The sequence below is a fragment of the Mobula hypostoma genome, chromosome 8 (genome assembly GCF_963921235.1).
Source record: "Mobula hypostoma chromosome 8, sMobHyp1.1, whole genome shotgun sequence".
In the NCBI taxonomy this organism is placed as follows: Eukaryota; Metazoa; Chordata; class Chondrichthyes; order Myliobatiformes; family Myliobatidae; genus Mobula; species Mobula hypostoma.
In genome coordinates, this window is record NC_086104.1 from 77,893,124 (window position 1) to 77,913,339 (window position 20,216).

Genomic DNA, 20,216 nt, shown 5'->3' on the forward strand with positions numbered 1-20,216 from the left:
AACTGTGATAAGACTGCTGAAAGGATCCTGACCCGGATCTGGGCCATACTCTCCAAATATCTGGACCTGCCTCTTGGTTTTTTTGCACTACCGTACTTTCCATTTTTCTATTTTCTATTTATGATTTATAATTTAAATTTTTAATATTTACTAATTTTTACTATTTAATATTTGTAATCTAGGGAGAGGGAAGCGCAGAATCAAATATCGCTGTGATGATTGTACGTTCTAGTATTAATTGTTTGGCGACAATGAAGTATAAAGTATCATTCTGATTGGTTGCATTTCAGCTTGGCACGAGCGCTCCAGTGCCCAGGATTATAAGTGGCTACAGCAGGTTCTAGACCCAGTAAACCCCATAATGGGCATTGCCCTCCTCACCAACGACACCTTCAAGAGGCCATGCCTCAAGAAGGTGGCATCTATCACTAATGACACTCATCATCCAGGACGTGTCCTTTTGTCATTGCTACCATCAAGGTTGTCAAGCCGAGGAGTGGTAGTGGGGACAAGCTCCCACTACCTAAAAGTGCTCCTCACGGCATGCACCTCAAGTAGCCTCTGACAACCAAGTCTAATGCCTGGCCTTCTCCTGTGGCTTAGCCTCGAAGCCTGGCAGAACTGTTTCTACTGACAGGAGAGGGGGCGAAGGTGGGTCCTGGCGCCTTAAAACCAGTGCTTCGGGTTGATGGAGCTCATCAGCCTGGGAAGGCAGTCCATCTAAGAGAGGGAAAATTCTGATTTCAAACCTCCGCTGCCTTGCGGCCATAACCACTCATGGGAAAGGCTTCGGGAGTAAACCTTGAGGACAAACCTGGACCTGGAGTCCCTAAGGCAGTCCGATGTTGCCTTCAACCTCATTCTGGCAGCTCCTGCGACAACACTGGTGCCAAGCTGTATCGGCCCTTGCCCTTCCCTTGGACAACATCGGTGTCGTGGAGACAGCAGACTTGCTGCATGGGCATCTGCTGGTCTTCCATACAACCTTGCCCAGGCCTGTGCCCTGGAGAGGACACTCCAGCGTCGCCTCACCGCGACGGCACAACACGGAAAGCAGCTGTCCACCAGTTATACAACAGACACTGCTTTACCAACACAGACTGAAGCAAGACTTTCCAGGCGCAGATCCATGGTCTCGCGAAACTAACGGATGCCATCCCCACCATCATTGAGGAGGTACAGGAGCCCGACAACCCACAGTCAACAATTTAGGAACAACTGCCACCATCTGAATGGTCCATGAACACTATTTCATTATCCCTTTACTTTTGCACTATTTACTTATTCTGTAACTTATAGTCATTCTTATGTCTGCACTGAACTGCTGATGCAAAACAAAATATTTCACAACATAGGTCAGTGATAATAAATCTGAATCCGAATTTAAGAAAGAAGTAATAACAAGAATGAATGGAAGACTGGGAGTCCATGAATGAATGATTCCAGCAAATATGCCATTTAAAAGGTGATATGGGGCAAATACTTAACTCAAAACTTCAGATAAATGCATAGAGAAATTACAAGAAGTAAAACAAACTGATAGAAATTATAAAAGTTTAACAACAAAACAGAAAAAAGGAATAGAAAGATCTTCTACAGGTATATTACATTCTAAGAGATGGAAGGCCTGACAAAAATAACATTTTAACTGGATACTGACCACATTGCCAATCAGCTCAATACCAATGATAAGAAACAGATGGTTAACAAAGAAAAACATTGCTTTGTAAATTAATAATATAACTAAAAGATATTTCTTAAAATGTAAACTATTTCTTTCAAATGCCATCTATAAATTTGCCGATGATACAACCATTGTTGGCAGAATCTCAGATGGTGACAAGAGGGCAGACAGTAGCGAGATATACCAACTAGTTGAGCAGTGTCGTAGCAACAACCTTGCACTCAATGTCAGTAAGACTAAAGAGCTGATTGTGGACTTCAGAAAAGGTAGAACAAAGGAACCCAAACTAATCCTCATAAACAGATCAGAAACGGAAAGAGAACAATTTCAAGTTCCTGGGTGTCAATATCTCTGAGGACCTAACTTGGTTGCAACTTATTGATGCAGCTATAAGGCGGCAAGACAGCAGCAATATTTCATTAGAAGTTTGAGGAGATTTGGCTTGTCACCTAAATCACTCAAAAACTTCTATAGATGTACCGTGGAGAGCATTCTGACTGGCTGCATCACTGTCTGGTATGGGGTGGGGGGGGAGGAGCTACTGCAAAGGATCAAAGTTGCAGAAAGTTGCAAAATTAGTCAGCTCCATCACGGGTAATATCCAAGCCTCTGTAATATCAAGGAGCAGTGCTCGAGGAAGGCGGCATTCATCAGTAAGGACCACCACCACCCAGGGCACACCCTCTTCTTATTGTTACTGTTACAGAAGCCCAAAGGCACATACTCAGTGATTCAGGAAGAGCTTCTTCTCCTCTGCCATCTGATTTCGAAATGGACACTGAACCCATGAACACTACCTCACTGCTTTTTTGTTTACTTATTTCTGCTTTTGCACTACCTATTTTAATTTCATTATTTAATATACACATATATAATTATTCTAATATTTTCATTTAACTATTTAATAAGATACATAAATGTAACTCAGATTTTTTCTAAATTTATTACATACAGCCTTATACTGCTGGCACAAAGTTAAAAAAAATTCACAACAACTGCAGATGATATTAAACCTGACTCTGAAAAAGTAAGTGGATGGAACATGCACATTTCAGTTATAACTAAATGTATCCATTGTTTAAAAATTTGGATGAGGAGTGTTATTAGTGATCGATGCCACCTTCTTGAGACACTGCCCCTTGAAGATGTCTTTGGTAGTGGGGACGTTTGTGTACATTATGGGGTTCGCTGGGTCTACAACCCTCTGCAGCCCCTTGTAATCCTGTACATGGAAGCCCCATACCAGGTTGTAATGTAACCAATCTGCACCCCCTCACCCCCTCCCCAGAGACATCCTTTGCCTTTTAAATACAACCCATTCAATGTAGATGGCATTAAATTCCTGCATTATTTTATATCGATTTGCTTCGTCTGCTCTTTTCCACAGTAATACACCCATTTATTAATGCTGCTGTATTATTACTTACTGGCTGAATAATCCTCTCCTAAACCATTTTCAGCACTTTGTTATTTTTTTCACTTATAGAATGGTCCAAAACTAGACAGAGCATTCTGGAGCATTTAAGCTTTATAAAAGGAATGGCTTGTACATTTAGTTTAGTATCTAATTGCCCTGACTGTATATATCCTAGCAAGTTAACTTACTTTGGTAACAACCCTTCTGCTACTTATAAATCTCAACTTCCAAGTCATTTTCCAGCTTGTTACTTTTGACTACGCTATGCTGCAATATAGTCCAAAAGGCTCTCGTTGCATTTAACTATTCTAAACAAAAGTTGTTAGAATGGGTTCCATTTCTCCATTCCTACTGCAGATGCTGGAAATCCGAGCAACACACACAAAATGCTGGAGGAATTCAGCAGGCCAGGCAGCATCTACAGAAAAAAGTACAGTCGATATTTCAAGCCGAGACCATTCAGCAAGACCCCTAAATGCTGCCAGGCCTGTGGAGTTCCTCTAGCATTTTGTGTGTGTGGCACCTACCCACACTTCCTTTCATTATACATGTAAAAATCATCCCACTATGTTAGAAAGAAAGTGAGATAAAATGAGGAACTATAACATGTCAGTGGTGGGGGAAAAATTGGAATCTTTTATCAGATCATTCATTATAGAATATCTGGAAAAGAATAACAGGATATAGCAGAGTAAACACAGAAACAGGAAGGGAAAATCACATTTGAGTAACTTGGTGCAATTCTTTGAAGATGTAACAAGTAGATTAGATAAGGGGGGGTCTATTAGGTATCATGCATCTAACGGTTCCCCCTCATCTGTTTGAGGGTTTCTAGTATATTATCCCCAAATTTTGTGTGCTCTGACCTTGTTGACCAACATCTTCTGTGAGATCCCACACAACAGGTCAGTCAACAAGGTTAGAGCACACAAAACTGGGGGATAATATACTGAATTAAATTGGAATTGATTATTGGACAGAAACCAAACAGCAAGGATAAACAGATTCTTCTCAGCTTAGCAGTCTATTCACTCTAACCTATCCTTTCATGGCCTCCTACACTGTAACAATGTTAGCTCATTGAATAGCACCTGATGTTCTATCTGGGCAAGCTGCATCTTTCTGGACTCAATAATGAATTTAATAATTTCAAATAATTTGCACCCTACATCAAAAGTATCCAGTTCTATCAGAGTCTTTCCTTTACAATACTATCTCAGCCTTAACACATACAAAGTGTTAGAGGAACTCAGCAGGCCAAGCAGCATCAATGGAAAAGAGTAAAACAGTTGACGTTTCGGGCTGAAAATCTTTAGCAGAACTGGAGAAAAAAGGTGAGAAGTCAGAGTAAGAAGGTGGGGGGAGGTGAGGAAGAGATACAAGGTAGAAGGTGATAGGTGAAACTGGGTGGGGGGAGGGATGAAGTAAAGAGCCTGCAAAGTCAATTGGTGAAAGAGATAAAGAGTGGAGAAGGGGGAATCTGATAGGAGAGGACAGAAGGCCATGAAAGAAAGGGATGGCGGAAAAGCACCAGAAGGAGGTGATGAGCAGATAAGAAGATAAGGTGAGAGAGGGAAATAGGAATGGGGAATAGTGAGTGGGGGGGGGGGGGGGAATGCCATTACCAGAAGTTCAGGAAAGTGATACTCAATGCCATCAGGATAGAGGCTACCCAGAAGGAAAACAAGGTGTTGCTCCTCCAGCCTGAGTGTGGCCTCATCGTGGCAATAGAGGAGGCCATGGACTGACATGTTGGAATGGGAGTGGGAAGTGGAATTAAAATGGATGGCAACTGGGAAAGCTCACTTTTACTGGCGGACAGAGCATAGGTGCTCAGCAAAGCGGTCTCCCGATCTACGTCGGGTCTCACAGATACACAGGAGGCCACACCGGGAGCAGTGGATACAGTAGATGACACCAACAGACACACAGATGAAGTGTCACCTCACCTGGAAGGACTGTTAGGGGCTGTGAATGGCAGTGAGAGAAGAAGTGTAGGGGCAGGTGTAGCAATTCTTCTGCTTGCAAGGGTAAGTGCCAGGAGGGACAGCAGTGGGATTGGAACAAGGGAGAAGCATAGGGAGCATTAAGATGTGCTTGGTGGTGGGCCTGTTGGGTTCCTCCAGAATTCTGTATGTGTTGCTTGGATTTCCAGCATCTGCAGATTTTCTCTTGTTTCTGCTCAGCATTCCTTACAGCTTCGTAACTAGCAGCTTTTACATTCTTTTATTCTCTCTCTCACTGGCATCATATCATAGCTTCTTAGTTTGTGTTACCTCTCTCTCATTGTTCTCACTAATCTATCAGCTATTTAATTCATCAACAGCTCACCTCAATACAAACATGATCTCATCTTATCCATCCCATGCACATCATCTCTGTAACTTCAAATAAATCTAGTTTCTCTCTTCTCCAGTTCTGCTGATAGGCCTTTGATCTAAAATATTAACTGCAAGCTTTCAGCAACTTTTTAAAAAATTGTTGGTAATAGGGCATCAGCTTTTGTAGTGATGATTACGTTAAGTCTTTTAAAACCTAGCCTGGTTGGGCTTCTACCTAAATCTGAGCTGCACTTTTCCTCAATATCTTCATTGTCATTTGTGCCTCTATATGGCCGTCCTCCAGTTTATTGGGTTGCTCTGAACCGTTTCTTATCTCCATACAGAGCCATGTTTTGATGTTGTCTGCACTGATATCACCAAAATGGCATTTTATTCAATGGTTATCCTTTCTATTTCTTTATAGTTTATTGTGTTCTTGAAGTTATTCCTTTTCCTTCCATTGTGTCAAAACTACAAGGAGAATATAATATTATGTAAAATACATTAAATATATTAGGTAAAACAATGATCGAACATGATTACAAAAGCTATTCTTTCAAAAATAACTAGTTTTTTAAGTCTTAAAGGTAAAAGCATGAAAGTAATACATATTTTGGGGTTTTTGAAGTGATTTAGCTTTTAACCATTACAAAATGAGTACCTACCACATAATTTCTGTTCTGTGACACATCTTAAGTTTGCATGCCTCTTCATGAAATAAGCTGCAAGACGGAAATTTTGACCTACAAAATAAATTATGTAAATTAATGCACCTTAAAAATATATTTTGATTTGAACAAATGATCACATGCATATTACATGTTTCTATTTGTATGTATGTCTGGACTGCAACATGTTCAGTGAGGCATTCCAAATGCAACATGTTCAGTGAGGCATTCCAAATACAGGGATACATGATCAGTAGAAATGGAAGAATTATTGACATCCAGCTTACGGTATTGTCAACAGGGGTTGGGGAGGGGTGCATTGCAGTAGGTGGGTGAAGTTACCCTAACTCACACGTTAAAAAATGTTGTTCTTTGAAGAGGACAGAATGATGATAATATCCATTCAATATCAAATTCTGCTCCATCAAATGGTATGGAAACTCTGCCTTTCAGAAATTATATTCTAATATGCAGTAGTTTCTTTCATCAAAAGACATGGGGACAGCATACCATATTCCAACACTTGCCACAGCTGTTTGCTCAGCACAAAAAAAACTGAAAATCCTTTTCTCGTTCTTGTGACAGACAACCATAAGATGAGATTCTAACATTTGTTAACCAATTGTTCACAGAGAAAAATAAGGCATTAATTCAATAAGGGGAGAAAGGTTGCAATAGCTACATGATAATCATTGGGGATTTTAACATGTAAGTGGATTGGGAAAACCAGGTCAGTGCTGGACCTCAAGAGACCTTAAGAGCTTGCAGAAAGAAACTAAGAAGGTCATTAGGAAGGAAAAGATGAATTATGAAAGGAAGCTGGCGACAGATATCAAAGAAGATACTAAAAGCTTTTTTAAGTATATAAAAGGTAAAAGAGAGACAAGGGTAGATATAGGACCAATGCAAAATGACACTAGAGATATTGTAGTGAGATGCTGAGATGGCAGAGGAACTGAATGTGTATTTTGCATCTGTCTTCACAGTGGAAGATGTCTGCAGTATACCAGACACTCAAGAGTGTCAGGGAAGTGAAGTTTGTGCAGTGAAAATTACAACTGAGTAGGTGCTCAGGAAGCTTAATGATCTGAGGGTGGACCTTCTAGCTCTGCTTCCCTCACTGATGAGCTCAATTACTTCTACGCTCGTTTTGACTGAGAGAACAGGGTCACCCTCAAAGCGGATCTCCCACCTGGTGAACTGCCTCTCTCACTTTCCACCTCCGATGTTTGCGCCACCCTGAGCAGGGTGAATGTACGGAAGGCAGCGGGTCTGGATGGAATACCTGGCCGTGTGCTCAGAGTCTGTGCAGGGCAGTTGGCCGGGGTCTTCACGGACATTTTTAATCTGTCCCTGGCCCAGGCAGTTGTCCCCACAAGCTTCAAGATCGCCACCATCATGCCAGTGCCGAAGCATTCCACTACCATGGGCCTGAATGATCTCCGTCCAGTTGCACTCACCCGCATCATTGCAAAGTGCTTTGACAGACTGGTTCTATCACATCTGAAATCCTGTCTGCCCACTACCCTGGACCCCCATCAATTTGCCTATCGCACCAAAAGGTCAACAGAGGACGCCATCTCCATGGCACTTCACTCTGTCCTGACCCACCTGGACAGCCCCAACTCTTACGTCAGAATGCTGTTCATTGACTTTAGTTCGGCATTCAATACTGTGATCCCCTCCAAGCTGATCGCCAAACTTCGCCAGCTTGGTATCAGCTCATCCCTCTTCATTTGGACCTTGGACTTTCTGACTAACAGACCCCAATCAGTTAAGTTAGACAACCTCGCCTCCTCCACTCTTACCTTGAACACCGGCGTGCCTCAAGGCTGTGTGCTGAGCCCTCTTCTGAACTCCCTTTTCACCTATGACTGCGTTCCTGTACACGGTTCTAACTCCATAATCAAGTTCGCAGACAACACCACGGTGGTTGGCCTGATCAGAGGGGATGACAAGACGGCCTACAGGGACGAGGTGCAGCACCTGGCCGCATGGTGTGCTGACAACAACCTGGCCCTTGACACCCAGAAGACCAAGGAGATCATTGTGGACTTCAGGCATGCTAGGAGCCACACTCATGTCCCCATCTACATCAAAGGAGCCGTACTGGAGCGTGTATCAAGCTTCAAATTCTTTGGTGTCCACATTTCTGAGGATCTCACCTGGTCCCTGAACTCCTCCATCCTGATCAAAAAGGTGCAACAGCGCTTTTATTTCCTGCGGAGCATCAAGAAAGCTCACCTCTGTCCCAGGATACTGATGGACTTTTACTGCTGTACCATTGAGAGCATACTCACCAACTGCATCTCAGTGCGGTATGGCAATTGTCCCGTATTGGACCGCAAAGCACTCCAGCGTGTGGTGAAAACTGCCCAGCAGATTATTGGCACCCAATTGCCCACCATTGAAAACATCTACCATTAACGCTGCCTGGGCAGGGCGAAAAGCATTATCAAAGATGCATCTCACCCTAACCATGGACTTTTTACTCTCCTCCCATCTGGTAGGTGCTATAGGAGCCTCCACTCCCACACCAGCAGGCACAGGAAGAGCTTCTCCCAGAGGCTGTGACCCTGCTGAACCTCGCATCACAGCGCTAAGCAGAATTGCACCCATATTGTACTGTCTCAGTACTTTTAGATTTGTGTGCTGTAGCACTTACTTTTTATTCGCAGTTATTTTGTAAATAACACTATTCTTTGCATTTCTGGTCTGATGCTAACTGAATTTCATTGGCTTTGTATCTGTACTCGGCACAATGACAATAAAGTTGAATCTAATCTAAATCTCCTGGACCTGATGAAATGCACCACTGGCTTTGAAGGAAGTAGTTGGAGAGATTGCAGAAGCATTAACAATGATCTTTCAAGAATCGATAGATTCTGGCATTGTACCGGATGACTGGAAAACTGCAAATGTTACTCTGCTATTTAAGAAGGGTGGGAGGCAGCAGAAAGGAAACTATAGACTGTTAGCCTGACATCAGTGGTTGGGAATTTGCTGGAATCGATTGTTAGCGATGAGATTACGGAGTACCTGGACGCACATGACAAGATAGGCCGAAGCCAGCATGGTTTCCTGAAAGGAAAATCCTGCCTGACAAACCTACTGCAATTCTTTGAAGAAATTACAAGCAGGGTAGACAAAGGAGATGTAGTAGACGTGGTGTACTTGGATTTTCAGTAGGCCTTTGACAAGGTGCTACACATGAGGCTGCTTAGCAAGAGCCTATGGAATTACACAGAAGTTACTGGCATGGGTGGAGCACTGGCTGGTCAGCAGAAAACAGAGAGTGGGAATAAAGGGATCCTATTCTGGCTGGCTGCCGGTTACCAGTGGAGTTCCACAGGGGTCGGTGTTTGGACCGCTGCTTTTTACCATGTATGTCAATGATTTGGACTACGGTATTAACGGATTTGTGGCTATATCTGCCGATGATACAAAGATAGATGGAAGAGCGGGTAGCGTTGAGGAAACAGAGAGCCTGCAGAGAGACTTAGATAGTTTAGGAGAATGGGCAAAGAAGTGGTAAATGAAATACAATGTTGGAAAGTGTATGGTCATGCTCTTTGGTGGAAGAAATAAACGGGCAGACTATCATCTAGATGGGGAGAGAATTCAAATTGCAGAGATGCAAAGGGACTTGGGAGTGCTTGTGTAAGATATCCTAAAGGTTAACCTCCAGCTTGAGTCAGTTGTGAAGACGGCGAATGCAATGTTGGCATTCATTTCTAGAGGTATCGAACACAAGAGCAGAGATGTGATGCTGAGGCTCTATAAGGTACTGGTGAGACTACACTTGGGGTACTGTGTGCAGTTTTGGGTTCCTTATTTTAGAAAGAATATAGTGACATTGGAGAGGTTTCAGAGAAGATTCACAAGAATGATTCCAGGAATGAAAGAGTTACCGTATGAGGAACATCTGGCAGCTCTTGGGCTGTATTCCCTGGAGTTCAGGAGAATGAGGGGGGATCTCATAGAAACATTCTGAATGTTAAAAAGCTGCACAGATTAGATATGGCAAAGTTATTTCCCATGGTAGGGGATTCTAGGACAAGAGGACACGACATTAGGATTGAAGGACGTCCATTTAGAACAGAGATGCGTTGAAATTACTTTAGTCAGAGGGTTGTAAATCTGTGGAATTTGTTGCCACGAGCAGCTGTGGAGGCCAAGTCATTGGGTGTATTTAAGGCAGAAATAGATAGGTTCTTAATTAGCCAGGGCATCAAAGGGTATGGGGTAAAGGCAGAGGAGTAGGGATGACTGGTAGAATCAGATCAGCCCATGATTGAATGGCGGAGCAGACTCGATGGGCCAAATAGCCTACTTCTGCTCTTATATCTTATGGACTTATAGTCTTATGATGTGCTGTTAGTGTTGAATTAAGACAACAAAGATATCTCTATGCAACTCATTAGATTTGTGCAAAGTACATTATGCAAGTGCATTTTAGTGGGGAAAAGATGAAATTTCTCTGCATATAAAGCATGTTTAATTACATTAGAGCATTGCAGACATTTTAAGAAAATTGTACATCCAAATATCTTTGATGATTATGATTAATGTTAAATAATATCAATTTTTTAAAATTGTACCTTACACTTAAACATTTTTATCCTCATGTTTAAACATCTAAAACCATAGCTTTTTCTAGTATATATCCCTCTGAGAAGTCTGCCCTGATTCTAGTTTCTGAGGCATCACTCATGAGCAACCATGTCTTCAGCAGTATATACAAGGTCAGGGATTTCTTTCTATAACATCTCTGCCTCTGTCAGTTGCTCTTTCTCTAAAAATCGTCCTAAAACGTCATCCCCTTTTTCCAAACTTCTAGCAACACCTTTTCATGAACAACTATTGATTGATATAAAGGTGTTCCTCTGCAGTATAAGCCAAGGAATGCTGGCCAAGTATTATCAAAAATGCCATCCAAAATATTATATATTATTTGGGCTACTATCAAATGGGAGTGGGGTGATGTACCTCATTCTATGGTAATGGAAACAAAGTGGCAACTCCATCCCACCCACCACCAACTACCCCCCCCCCCCCGCAACCCTGATCTTCTGGTACAGAGTTTTGAATACAGCAGGCAAACAATTTGTCCAAGATTTACTTGTTGTAAATTATTGTACAGAATACAATCGGGAAGTAAAAAGCATAAGGATTGTCTTAAATAGCAAGGCATAAAAATATGATGGTAAGGGATGGGCTGGGAGATCCAAACCCAAATAATGAAATACATTAGGAAGACATCAGGAAGAAAAAAAAATTCAGCAGACTGTAAGCATTCATAGACAATTATGGCTTTCTTGACTTAAATGATAAGGTTTCAATATGCAACTGTAACATCTGAATTTCACATATATGTGAATGCAAATTAAAGCATTGAAATCTCCAAATTTTGGTCAATGGTTCACTACTATTTCTCAGACTGCAGTCTAATGCTAGTGTGTTGAAGATGTACCAGCTAACTGAGTGGTCACGGCAACAATCTGGCACTCAATGTCAGTAACACCAAAGAACAGATTGTAGAATTCAGAAAGGGTAAAATGAGTAAAACCAATCCTCATAGACGGATCAGAAGTGGAGAGAGTGAGCAAAGTTCCTGGGTGTCAAGATCTATATATAACTTGGTCCCAACATATTGATGCAGCTATAAAGAAGGCAAGTCAGTGAGTATATTTCATTAGCAGCTTGAGAGGATTTTGTTTATCACCTAAAACACTCAAACTTCTACAGATGTACCATGGAGAGCATTCTGAGTGGCTGCATCACTGTCCGGTGTGGGAAGGAAGGGGCGACCGCACAGGATTGAAGTAAACTGCAGAATGGTAAAATTAGCCAGCTCCATCATGGCACATATCCTTCTTAGTATCCAAGATATCTTCATGGACTGGTTCCCCAGAAAGGCAGCATCCATCATTAAGGACCCCCACCACCCAGGACATGCCCTCTTCTCATTGTTACCATTGGGCAGAAGGTACAGAAGCCTGATGGCACAAATTCAGCAATTCAGGAACAGCTTCCCCTCTGCCATTTGATGTCTAAATAGACATTGAACCCATGAACAATATCTCACTACTTTTTTTTTCATTTCTGCTTTTGCACTATTTATTTCAATATTGTAATTTAACTATTTAATAGATATATAAACGTAATTCAGTTTTTTGATGTCTATCATGTATTGCATTGTACTGCTGCCACTAAGTTAACAAATTTCACAACATATGCCAATGATATTAAACCTGATCCTGATTCACAGGGTCAAGGGTGTGTTAATTCTGAATCACTCAAAGAAGGCCATCACATGAACATCTTGTTGAGAGTTATCACTGCTGGAGAGGAACAATTATGAGGGATTTAAAAGGAACAAAAACACTCAAAAATAAAGTAGTATTTTGTTTTATTAATAAAGAGAAAAAATGGGTATTGAACACTTATTTGTTTGAATGAAACAATTCAGAAATTGTTAGTTTTTATATGCGTTTGCACTGCCACACAAAATAGGAGGCACAGATTAGTCAGATGAAACCTCAAGGGGTTTCAAACTTCTAAACTCAAAAGGTAGCCACGGGCACCTGCATAGGCCCCAGCTATGCCAGCCTTTTTGTTGGCTATGTAAAACAGTTCATGTTCCTAGCCTTCCCTGATAATGCTCCCCAACTCTTCCTGCACTGCATCAACAACTGCACTGGTGCTGCTTCATGTACCCATGCTGAGCTCGTCAATCTCGTTTCCAACTTCCACTTTGCCCTTAAATTTACTTGGTCCATTTCTGACACTTCTCTCCCTATTCTTGGTCTCTGGAGACAAACTATCTACCAAGATCTTTTATAAATCTACTGATTCACATGGCTATCTTGACTATACCTAATCATCATACCACCCTGTCTTCTGTAAAAACGCTAATTCCTTTCCTTAGTTCCTTTGTCTCTGCTCAATCTGTTCCCAGGATGAGGCTTTCTTTTCCAGGATATCAGAAATGTCTTCCTTCTTCAAAGAACAGGGTATCCTTTCCTCCACCATTGATGCTGCTCTTACCTGCATTTCCTCTATTTCTCAGACATCTGCACTCACCCCTTCTTCCTGCTGCTCTTGTCCTCACCCATCAGCCTCTGATCCAACACATCATTCTCTGTAACTTCCACCATCTTCAACAGGGTCTTACCACCAAATACATCTTTACTTCCCCATCATCTCTGCTTTCCACAGAGGTCACTCCCTCCATGATTCCCTTGTCCTTTCATCCCTGCCCACTAAGCTCCCTCCCGGCACATATCCCTGCAAGCGACAGAAATGCTATACCTGCCCATTCACCTCCTCCCTTACCTCTATTCAGAACCCCAAACAGTCCTTCCAGGTGAGGCAAAATTCACCTGCAAATCTGATGGGATTATCTATTGTAACTGGTGCACTTGATGCAGCCACCTCTGCACCGGAAAGACCCAGCGTAAACTGAGGGACTGCTTTGTCAAGCACCTCTGCTCCATCTGCCAGAAGTGGAATTTCTTGATAGCCAGCCATTTTAATTCCAATCCACATTCCCGTTCCAACATGTCTATCAATGGCTGCTTCTTTTGCCACGATGAGGCTACATTCAGGGTGGAGGATTAACACCTCATATTCCCTCTAGGTAGCCTCCAAACTGATGCAGGATCATTGATTTCTCCTTCCAGTAATCTTCCCCCCACCCCTTCCCTCTTCTTCTATTCCCCACTCTGGCCTTTTACCTCCTCTCTTCACTTGCCTATCACCTCCTCTTGGTGCCCTTCCCTCTTCCCTTTCTCCCATGGTCCACTCTCCTTCTCGTATCAGATTCCTTCTTCTCCAGGCCTTTGCCTTTCCTACCCAGCCAGCTTCACCTATCACTTTCTAACTATCCTCCTTCCCCACCTTTTATTCTGGCTTCTTCCCCCTTCCTTTCCAGTCCTGAAGAAGGGTTTTGGCCCAAAACATCGACTAGTTATTCATTTCCACAGATGCTGCCTGACCTGCTGAGTCCTTCTAGAATTTTGTGCGCGAGCTGAAACCTCACTTTTATAGGTGGGGCTTGTACTACCTCTCCATCACTATATGATTCCATTACAGCAAAGACTTATAATACATGGGGTCTCACTGTAAAGGATCCAGCTAGCTGACTGGATTGCCAAAGTAAGATCAAATCTTATTTATATGTCTGCAACATATTCATTCCTTACCATGAATTCTACCCCAAGGGTTTTTAGTATTTTGTGTAGATACAAAGTATACTTATAAAAAGGTGTATAATTATTATATTACTTTAAATGGATTTTTAAAACGTATTCAGTCCTCTAAAACACGAGTAAAGACAAAATCTTTTTTGCTAAATTGAAACACTGGACTGTATTTAAATAGGTTCATCAAACCAAAATCACATTGGGTTCATCAAACAAAAGTCCCACAAATATAACAAAATGAAGTGGACACTTAGCTGAAAAAATATAACATTTAAGAACTTAATTTAGTTGACATATAAAAAGATAAAACCAGGTGAGAGAGAAGAGTACTGGATATTTTAAAATGAAAACAAGAAGCAATTGCCATGTCAAATACATACCGGATTTAAAAAACTGTTCAAAGACAAATAATATCATTTAATGAGGATTTGACAGGGTTCACAAAAGATGTGAAAGAAGGAATCTTAACTATAACTGCCTGTGTGTGGAGTGGTTTGATCTGATCTAAAATAGTCACAATCAGATTCCACTTTAGGGGAAAAAAAGTTCACACATATTGTGTTGAAATATTTCATGTTGAAAGGTTTCATGTCCGAATTTCTAGGCCAGAGCCTTTAATAACCTTTCTAGTCTCAAGGGTATAATGGCAGTCAGCATTGATCCCACTGAGAGAAGTAAACAGAATTAAGTCTAGCCACGTTATCAAGTTGGTGTGCTGTAAGGGAGAAGTTAAGCTATTGTAGCTGATTTTATTAGCTGCTCCCCCAAGAGACTCATTCATGTGAGAAACTTAGAGATTTAAGGAGGTAGTGCCCCTAGGGATTCTTCAACCCTCATCATCTTCAAAAGCACTCTGAGAGAAGAATTTAAAAGGCTTTCACCAATCACCCATTACAATCCTAACCTGTATCAACCAATAAGACACTTTTCCCAATAAGGAATTAATACTTTCAGCATAAGCTATATTGAACAATTCCCAGAATCCCTACAAACCAAATTCTATTACCTCAAAAAATATTTTTAGAAAATATCAGAGTAAGAAAGATGGTCAAAATGAAAATCATAGTAAGAACACTTACAGAGACAGAAGAAGATACCCCTGCAACTGTGGTTTCAGGAGAAAAATTTTACATTTTATTATCATACATAATATTATACAACATCTTTCAAGGCAGTCAAGTTAGCAATCTCAAAAATGTGCAACGTAAAAAGCTGTTACCAATTTGTTAAGAAAGAAATTATATACCTCACTATTCAATGGTAAACAGAACTCTGTAAACTGTTGGTATGTTTGTTACACTAGTAAGCCAGGAAAACATAAAGGATGCATTTCTGAATATAATTATGAAGAATGGCTCTAACCAACAGATCTTAAATGCTGACCACACTGGGATTTGGTAATAATATTTTCAGTGAATGTCTTTTATTTCCCAGGAGATAGCATAGTTACATGTCTCCACTTGAATGTGGGAAGTGGTCAAGAAAGTCTGAGCATTTCAAGTCCTGTAAACTTTCAAAATAAATTCACCAACTGCTGAATGATGTGCAATTACTTTGAGTCATTTTTTGGCAGCTACCTTCATCCTTATTCGAGCAGCATACTTATCTGATATGCGGACTGTAATCAAGTTACACCATTTTAGGCGATACTGCTGTTGCCTGCATTTTAAAATTACCATTTTAAAATTAGATCATTGTGTTTTGCTTATTGAATTCAAGAATAATTCGAGATATAAAGCAAAAACCATGGCTACATATTTCTACAGTACTTCTTACAAAAATTGCAATCACAGCCAAGCAGACTTCAGCTACGTACGCTGCCAAGTGGAGACTGTGGTACTGTACACTATGCGACACTGGAAGCCCTCTCCCACGGCTATTAGTGACCATTCATCTGGGAGCCTGGGAAAATGCCTTAAAGCTGCTGAGTTATCTGGAGCAGCCTGGCAGGTGTTCTTGTCCCAACAGAATCTGGCACCTGCATAACTCTACTATGAACACTAGTGATAGTTTCTCAGAACTATGTATCAGACTTTAGGAGGCACATTGTTTTCCTGAAAACATCTTAGCTGAAACTACAGAAACATAATTCAGCAGATATTTTTTTTCAAAGTCATATAGCTTAGAATGCAAAATTTTAAAACTATTAGTTGTGTATTAAGCATTAACTTAAATAACATGGTGAATAAAAACATGTTTCACCCTCAGGGTACTGAAAATCTTACATAAGAATGAAGTAGTGCAAACACGACAGGTATCCAAGTTGCTTTCTTGAAGTGGTGGCTGAAAATTAAAACCACTTTTCTCAAAATGGAGTTCATGCAATCAGATATTAAGATATTCTAGAAATAAAGCAGAAGTGCTTTGATAAAACCACCTCAAACATCTTGCACATCTGGAAAGATTATCATTCTAATCACTCCCCATGCTTCATTTCTGTGGCTGTTTGCCATGGATAAAAAGTGTCCTGCGTATTGTTGGTTGGCATCCTCTAATTGATAACTAAAAATCTGAAAATGGCGTAGTGACAACTAGATGGCTGAAGCTGGCCTATGCTATCAGTCTTGCTCCTGTTTTTAATCTCCCTTGGGAACGAGAAGCATGTGTGGATTTGAAAGTGCTTTATGTTACAAAGCTGTCCATCTGTAAATAATAATGTTGCATTTCAATCATTTAAATGACCTCAGATTTTACCCCAAATTTCATTAACCTCTGTTAAAAAGGATTCCCATTCAAATACTAAATGTACACAAATTATATGTAAATCATGTTCTGCATAAAATGATAAGTTGTAATGAACTCCTGACTGGGAATTCTTCTCATAAAATTTGTTCAGAAACAGATGTGCTCATTTTGTTCCAATACTGAAATTTGTAGGACAGATTGAAACTCCTGATCGGCATTCGGTGATCTGGCAACTCTGGTGGTCCAGCATGTTTTCAATCTGTAGAACAAATCAATACTAATTGATTAATTCTAACTAAGAGCTAGAAGTAATTAAGACAGTTCCTAATTTGAGGCTAATTAACCTTCCAGTACAACATTTGCCATCTCAGCCAAGAGTATTTCCAACTTAAAGTAATTCCAGGTTACCAATAGTCCTCAGAAACTAAGTGACCTGGGAACTGTCTATATTAAAAAAAACATTCCCTGCTCAGAGGAAGTTGACCGGGGACAATTCCCATGGTCCAGATTTTCAAGTTGCATTGAGGAAGCCACATAAAACAGACATTAACATATGCAGAAAACCTAATAAGGGAGTAATACCAGCTTTAAGACCTCTTAGGAATATAGATTTATCGGATGTCTGCTCCACTCACCTTTTGTTCACTTGGATTCAGACCAACAAGTGTATACCACCAGTAAAGTAAGTAAAAACATTTTAGGTTTTGCTATGCAGCTAGAAAAGGAGATACAATTTCTAACAGCACCCCTGACACGAAACATTCCTTTTCTCTTGTACTTCAAATGTCTACACATAACTGAAGCCACTGCTAGCAAGTCCAAATGCTCAAGATTCCTATTTGTAGAACAAACTGCCTGTAACAGAGCAACAGGCAGTCAACTTTTGACTTATCTGAGATCCACAGCTCAACTTTGGATCACCATAGCCTTCCTAGTTAACCACATAATGTGGCTGTCTTATTCCCATTGCACCCAAAATTTGGCAACTGCAAATACCTTCACTCAGTATAGTTCATAGTGCACAAGCTAATCTGTTAATGTATATATCTGGAATGCATAAGGAGCATTAATGAACCTAAGTTGGAGGACTGAATGTGAAAGTGGAGACAGGTAGGTACTTCTTCCTTGTAAAAGATATTGAGAATTCACAGGGAATATTTAAAGAGGAAGTAGGTAAATTTTTGAAAGATCTGGGAATTGAGGTTATAGGAAAATGGTAAAGGAGTTGAGGCTTGGCGCAGTTCAGCCATTACATGAATTGATTGAATGAAAAGGTAGATTTGAGGAGGTAAGTGGCCTCCTCCTGCTTTTTATTTTTTAATGCTCAAATGAATAAAGACTCAAATCCTTACTGGCTTCAGAACAGAGTTCAATTCCCCACCTAACACAGCAGTCCCACTGCAATACTTAGTTAGGAGGAAGTGGTTGAACTCCAGTCATTCCCTTTTAGATGACCACAGCCAGCACAATGCTGCAATTGTCTTTGTTAATCAGGATGAAAGTTTAAAATGTGATCAGTATTAACCACAGGCCAAAAGGTCCGCCAATACACAACATCCAGGGATGAAAAATGTACTGAATATCATGACATACCTGAATCTAAACTGAAGTACATATTACTTACATAAGAATTGAAACTGGCGATTTGGACCACAAAATGTGCAACCTACGATTTGGAAAATTATTATTCAAGCAATTGGAAAATTGATGACTGGGTATTGGCTTTTCTCTCACACTAAACGAAGCCAATGTTGTGGTCACTTGTGGAAAGATTACATTCATCCTTTTAAAAAAATATATAATGACATTTAATTTTGTGGCTTGAACAATACAGCATTAATTTAGTCACAGAATAAACACTGCTCATTACATAGTGAAGTGTAAAGTGATGTGGCACATCCTTTTTGTTTAAATTATGCCCAAAATCATTGTCAAGTTTCTTCTGTCTGATCAATACATATGCAAGTGCTTCCACTTCTGAAAACTACAAGATACAACAATTAAAAAACTGTACACAAGATGAATCAAAGTCAATGTACAATTGAAAATGAAATTTAATAATACATCTACAAGGAAAGAATTTAAGAGCTGTCCAGAGCATTTTGAAACCTCAGGAACAAAAAAATGTCAAGTGTAGCTACTGTATGTATCAGCAACATACACCTCAGATTAAAGCCTTTTGCAGACTTTTCCCCAAACCTTGACCACATCTTCACATTACTCGACGTTTTCTACCTTAATTCCACAACCAGCTGTCCTTTCAAAGAACATTCCTTGTAACTTCAATTCTTCTAGGCAATCATTTTTTTACTGTTTTACTATAGGCTTAAGTCTGCATGATATACAGGTAATCTGCTTTGAAAAATATTTCAATTAAATTCCCCAGTGACATGCAACCTAACAGCTACCCAAATGATCCTGAAAGAAATCTTCTGTGATGGCTTAAATATCAACCACAGAAGGAAATTAACACAAGGGGCCTAAAGTCAACTTACCCCAAATACTTTAATGCCCAATCTATATCTGTTTCACCAATCATCACTGACATCTTCAAACTGGTGTTGATTCTCACATATGGGAAACTGCGGTAATTACGAGATGCACTGCAAATTGTTCTCTTGGAGTATACAAATTTTTTTCTCCTGTGCACTTGCTGCATGATTTGTTCTAGAACCTGTTTTCGGGCCACTTGACCACTTTTGCAAAAAAGCTTACTTGAATTGAGGTTGCGAAGTTACCTTTGTAAGATTATGCCACCATTCTGAAAATAGGGGGTAAAACTTACACCTTTATTCTTTTTGATGTTTGTAAGGAAATGTGAAAGAAAAATAGAGAGAGGGAAAGATAAAGGGAAAAAAATCAGTAAAAGGCAGAAACGAAAAATTATCATGTGCTACTTTTGAAATGCAATTACCTTTGCCACTTGGATAATGGTGACAACTAATTAAATTGTGAGAAGGTTCCAAATACAGTAAATGACCAACCAATTGATTCTCTACTTTCAAAGGCAGTTTGCTGGCCAGAACACCAAGAATGGGCTGCCTTTTTTTCCAATATGGAAACCTGGTTGTCATTTTATCATAAAAAGTGTACCTTTACCAATCTGTGTTCTATTCTTATTGCATTTATGTGTTAACCTAGGTTCCTGGTCTGATGCTTTAACGCACAATCTTTTAATTAAGCGGAGAAAAAAACTGAAGAAAATTTTAAATACCAAATTATGCATTTCCTAGA

The 20,216-nt window shown here is 40.3% G+C and overlaps 1 protein-coding gene across 4 annotated transcripts in view; it reads right to left on the reverse strand.

The window, feature by feature from the left end:
* slx4ip (SLX4 interacting protein) overlaps positions 1-20,216 on the reverse strand; it is a 141,825-nt gene that overhangs the window by 49,144 nt on the left and 72,465 nt on the right. For all 4 annotated transcript variants that reach the window (XM_063056154.1, XM_063056155.1, XM_063056156.1 and 1 more), the window contains one exon: positions 6,088-6,165. In XM_063056154.1, coding sequence (XP_062912224.1) covers positions 6,088-6,165 — 78 coding nt within the window. The remainder of the gene's footprint in view (positions 1-6,087; positions 6,166-20,216) is intronic.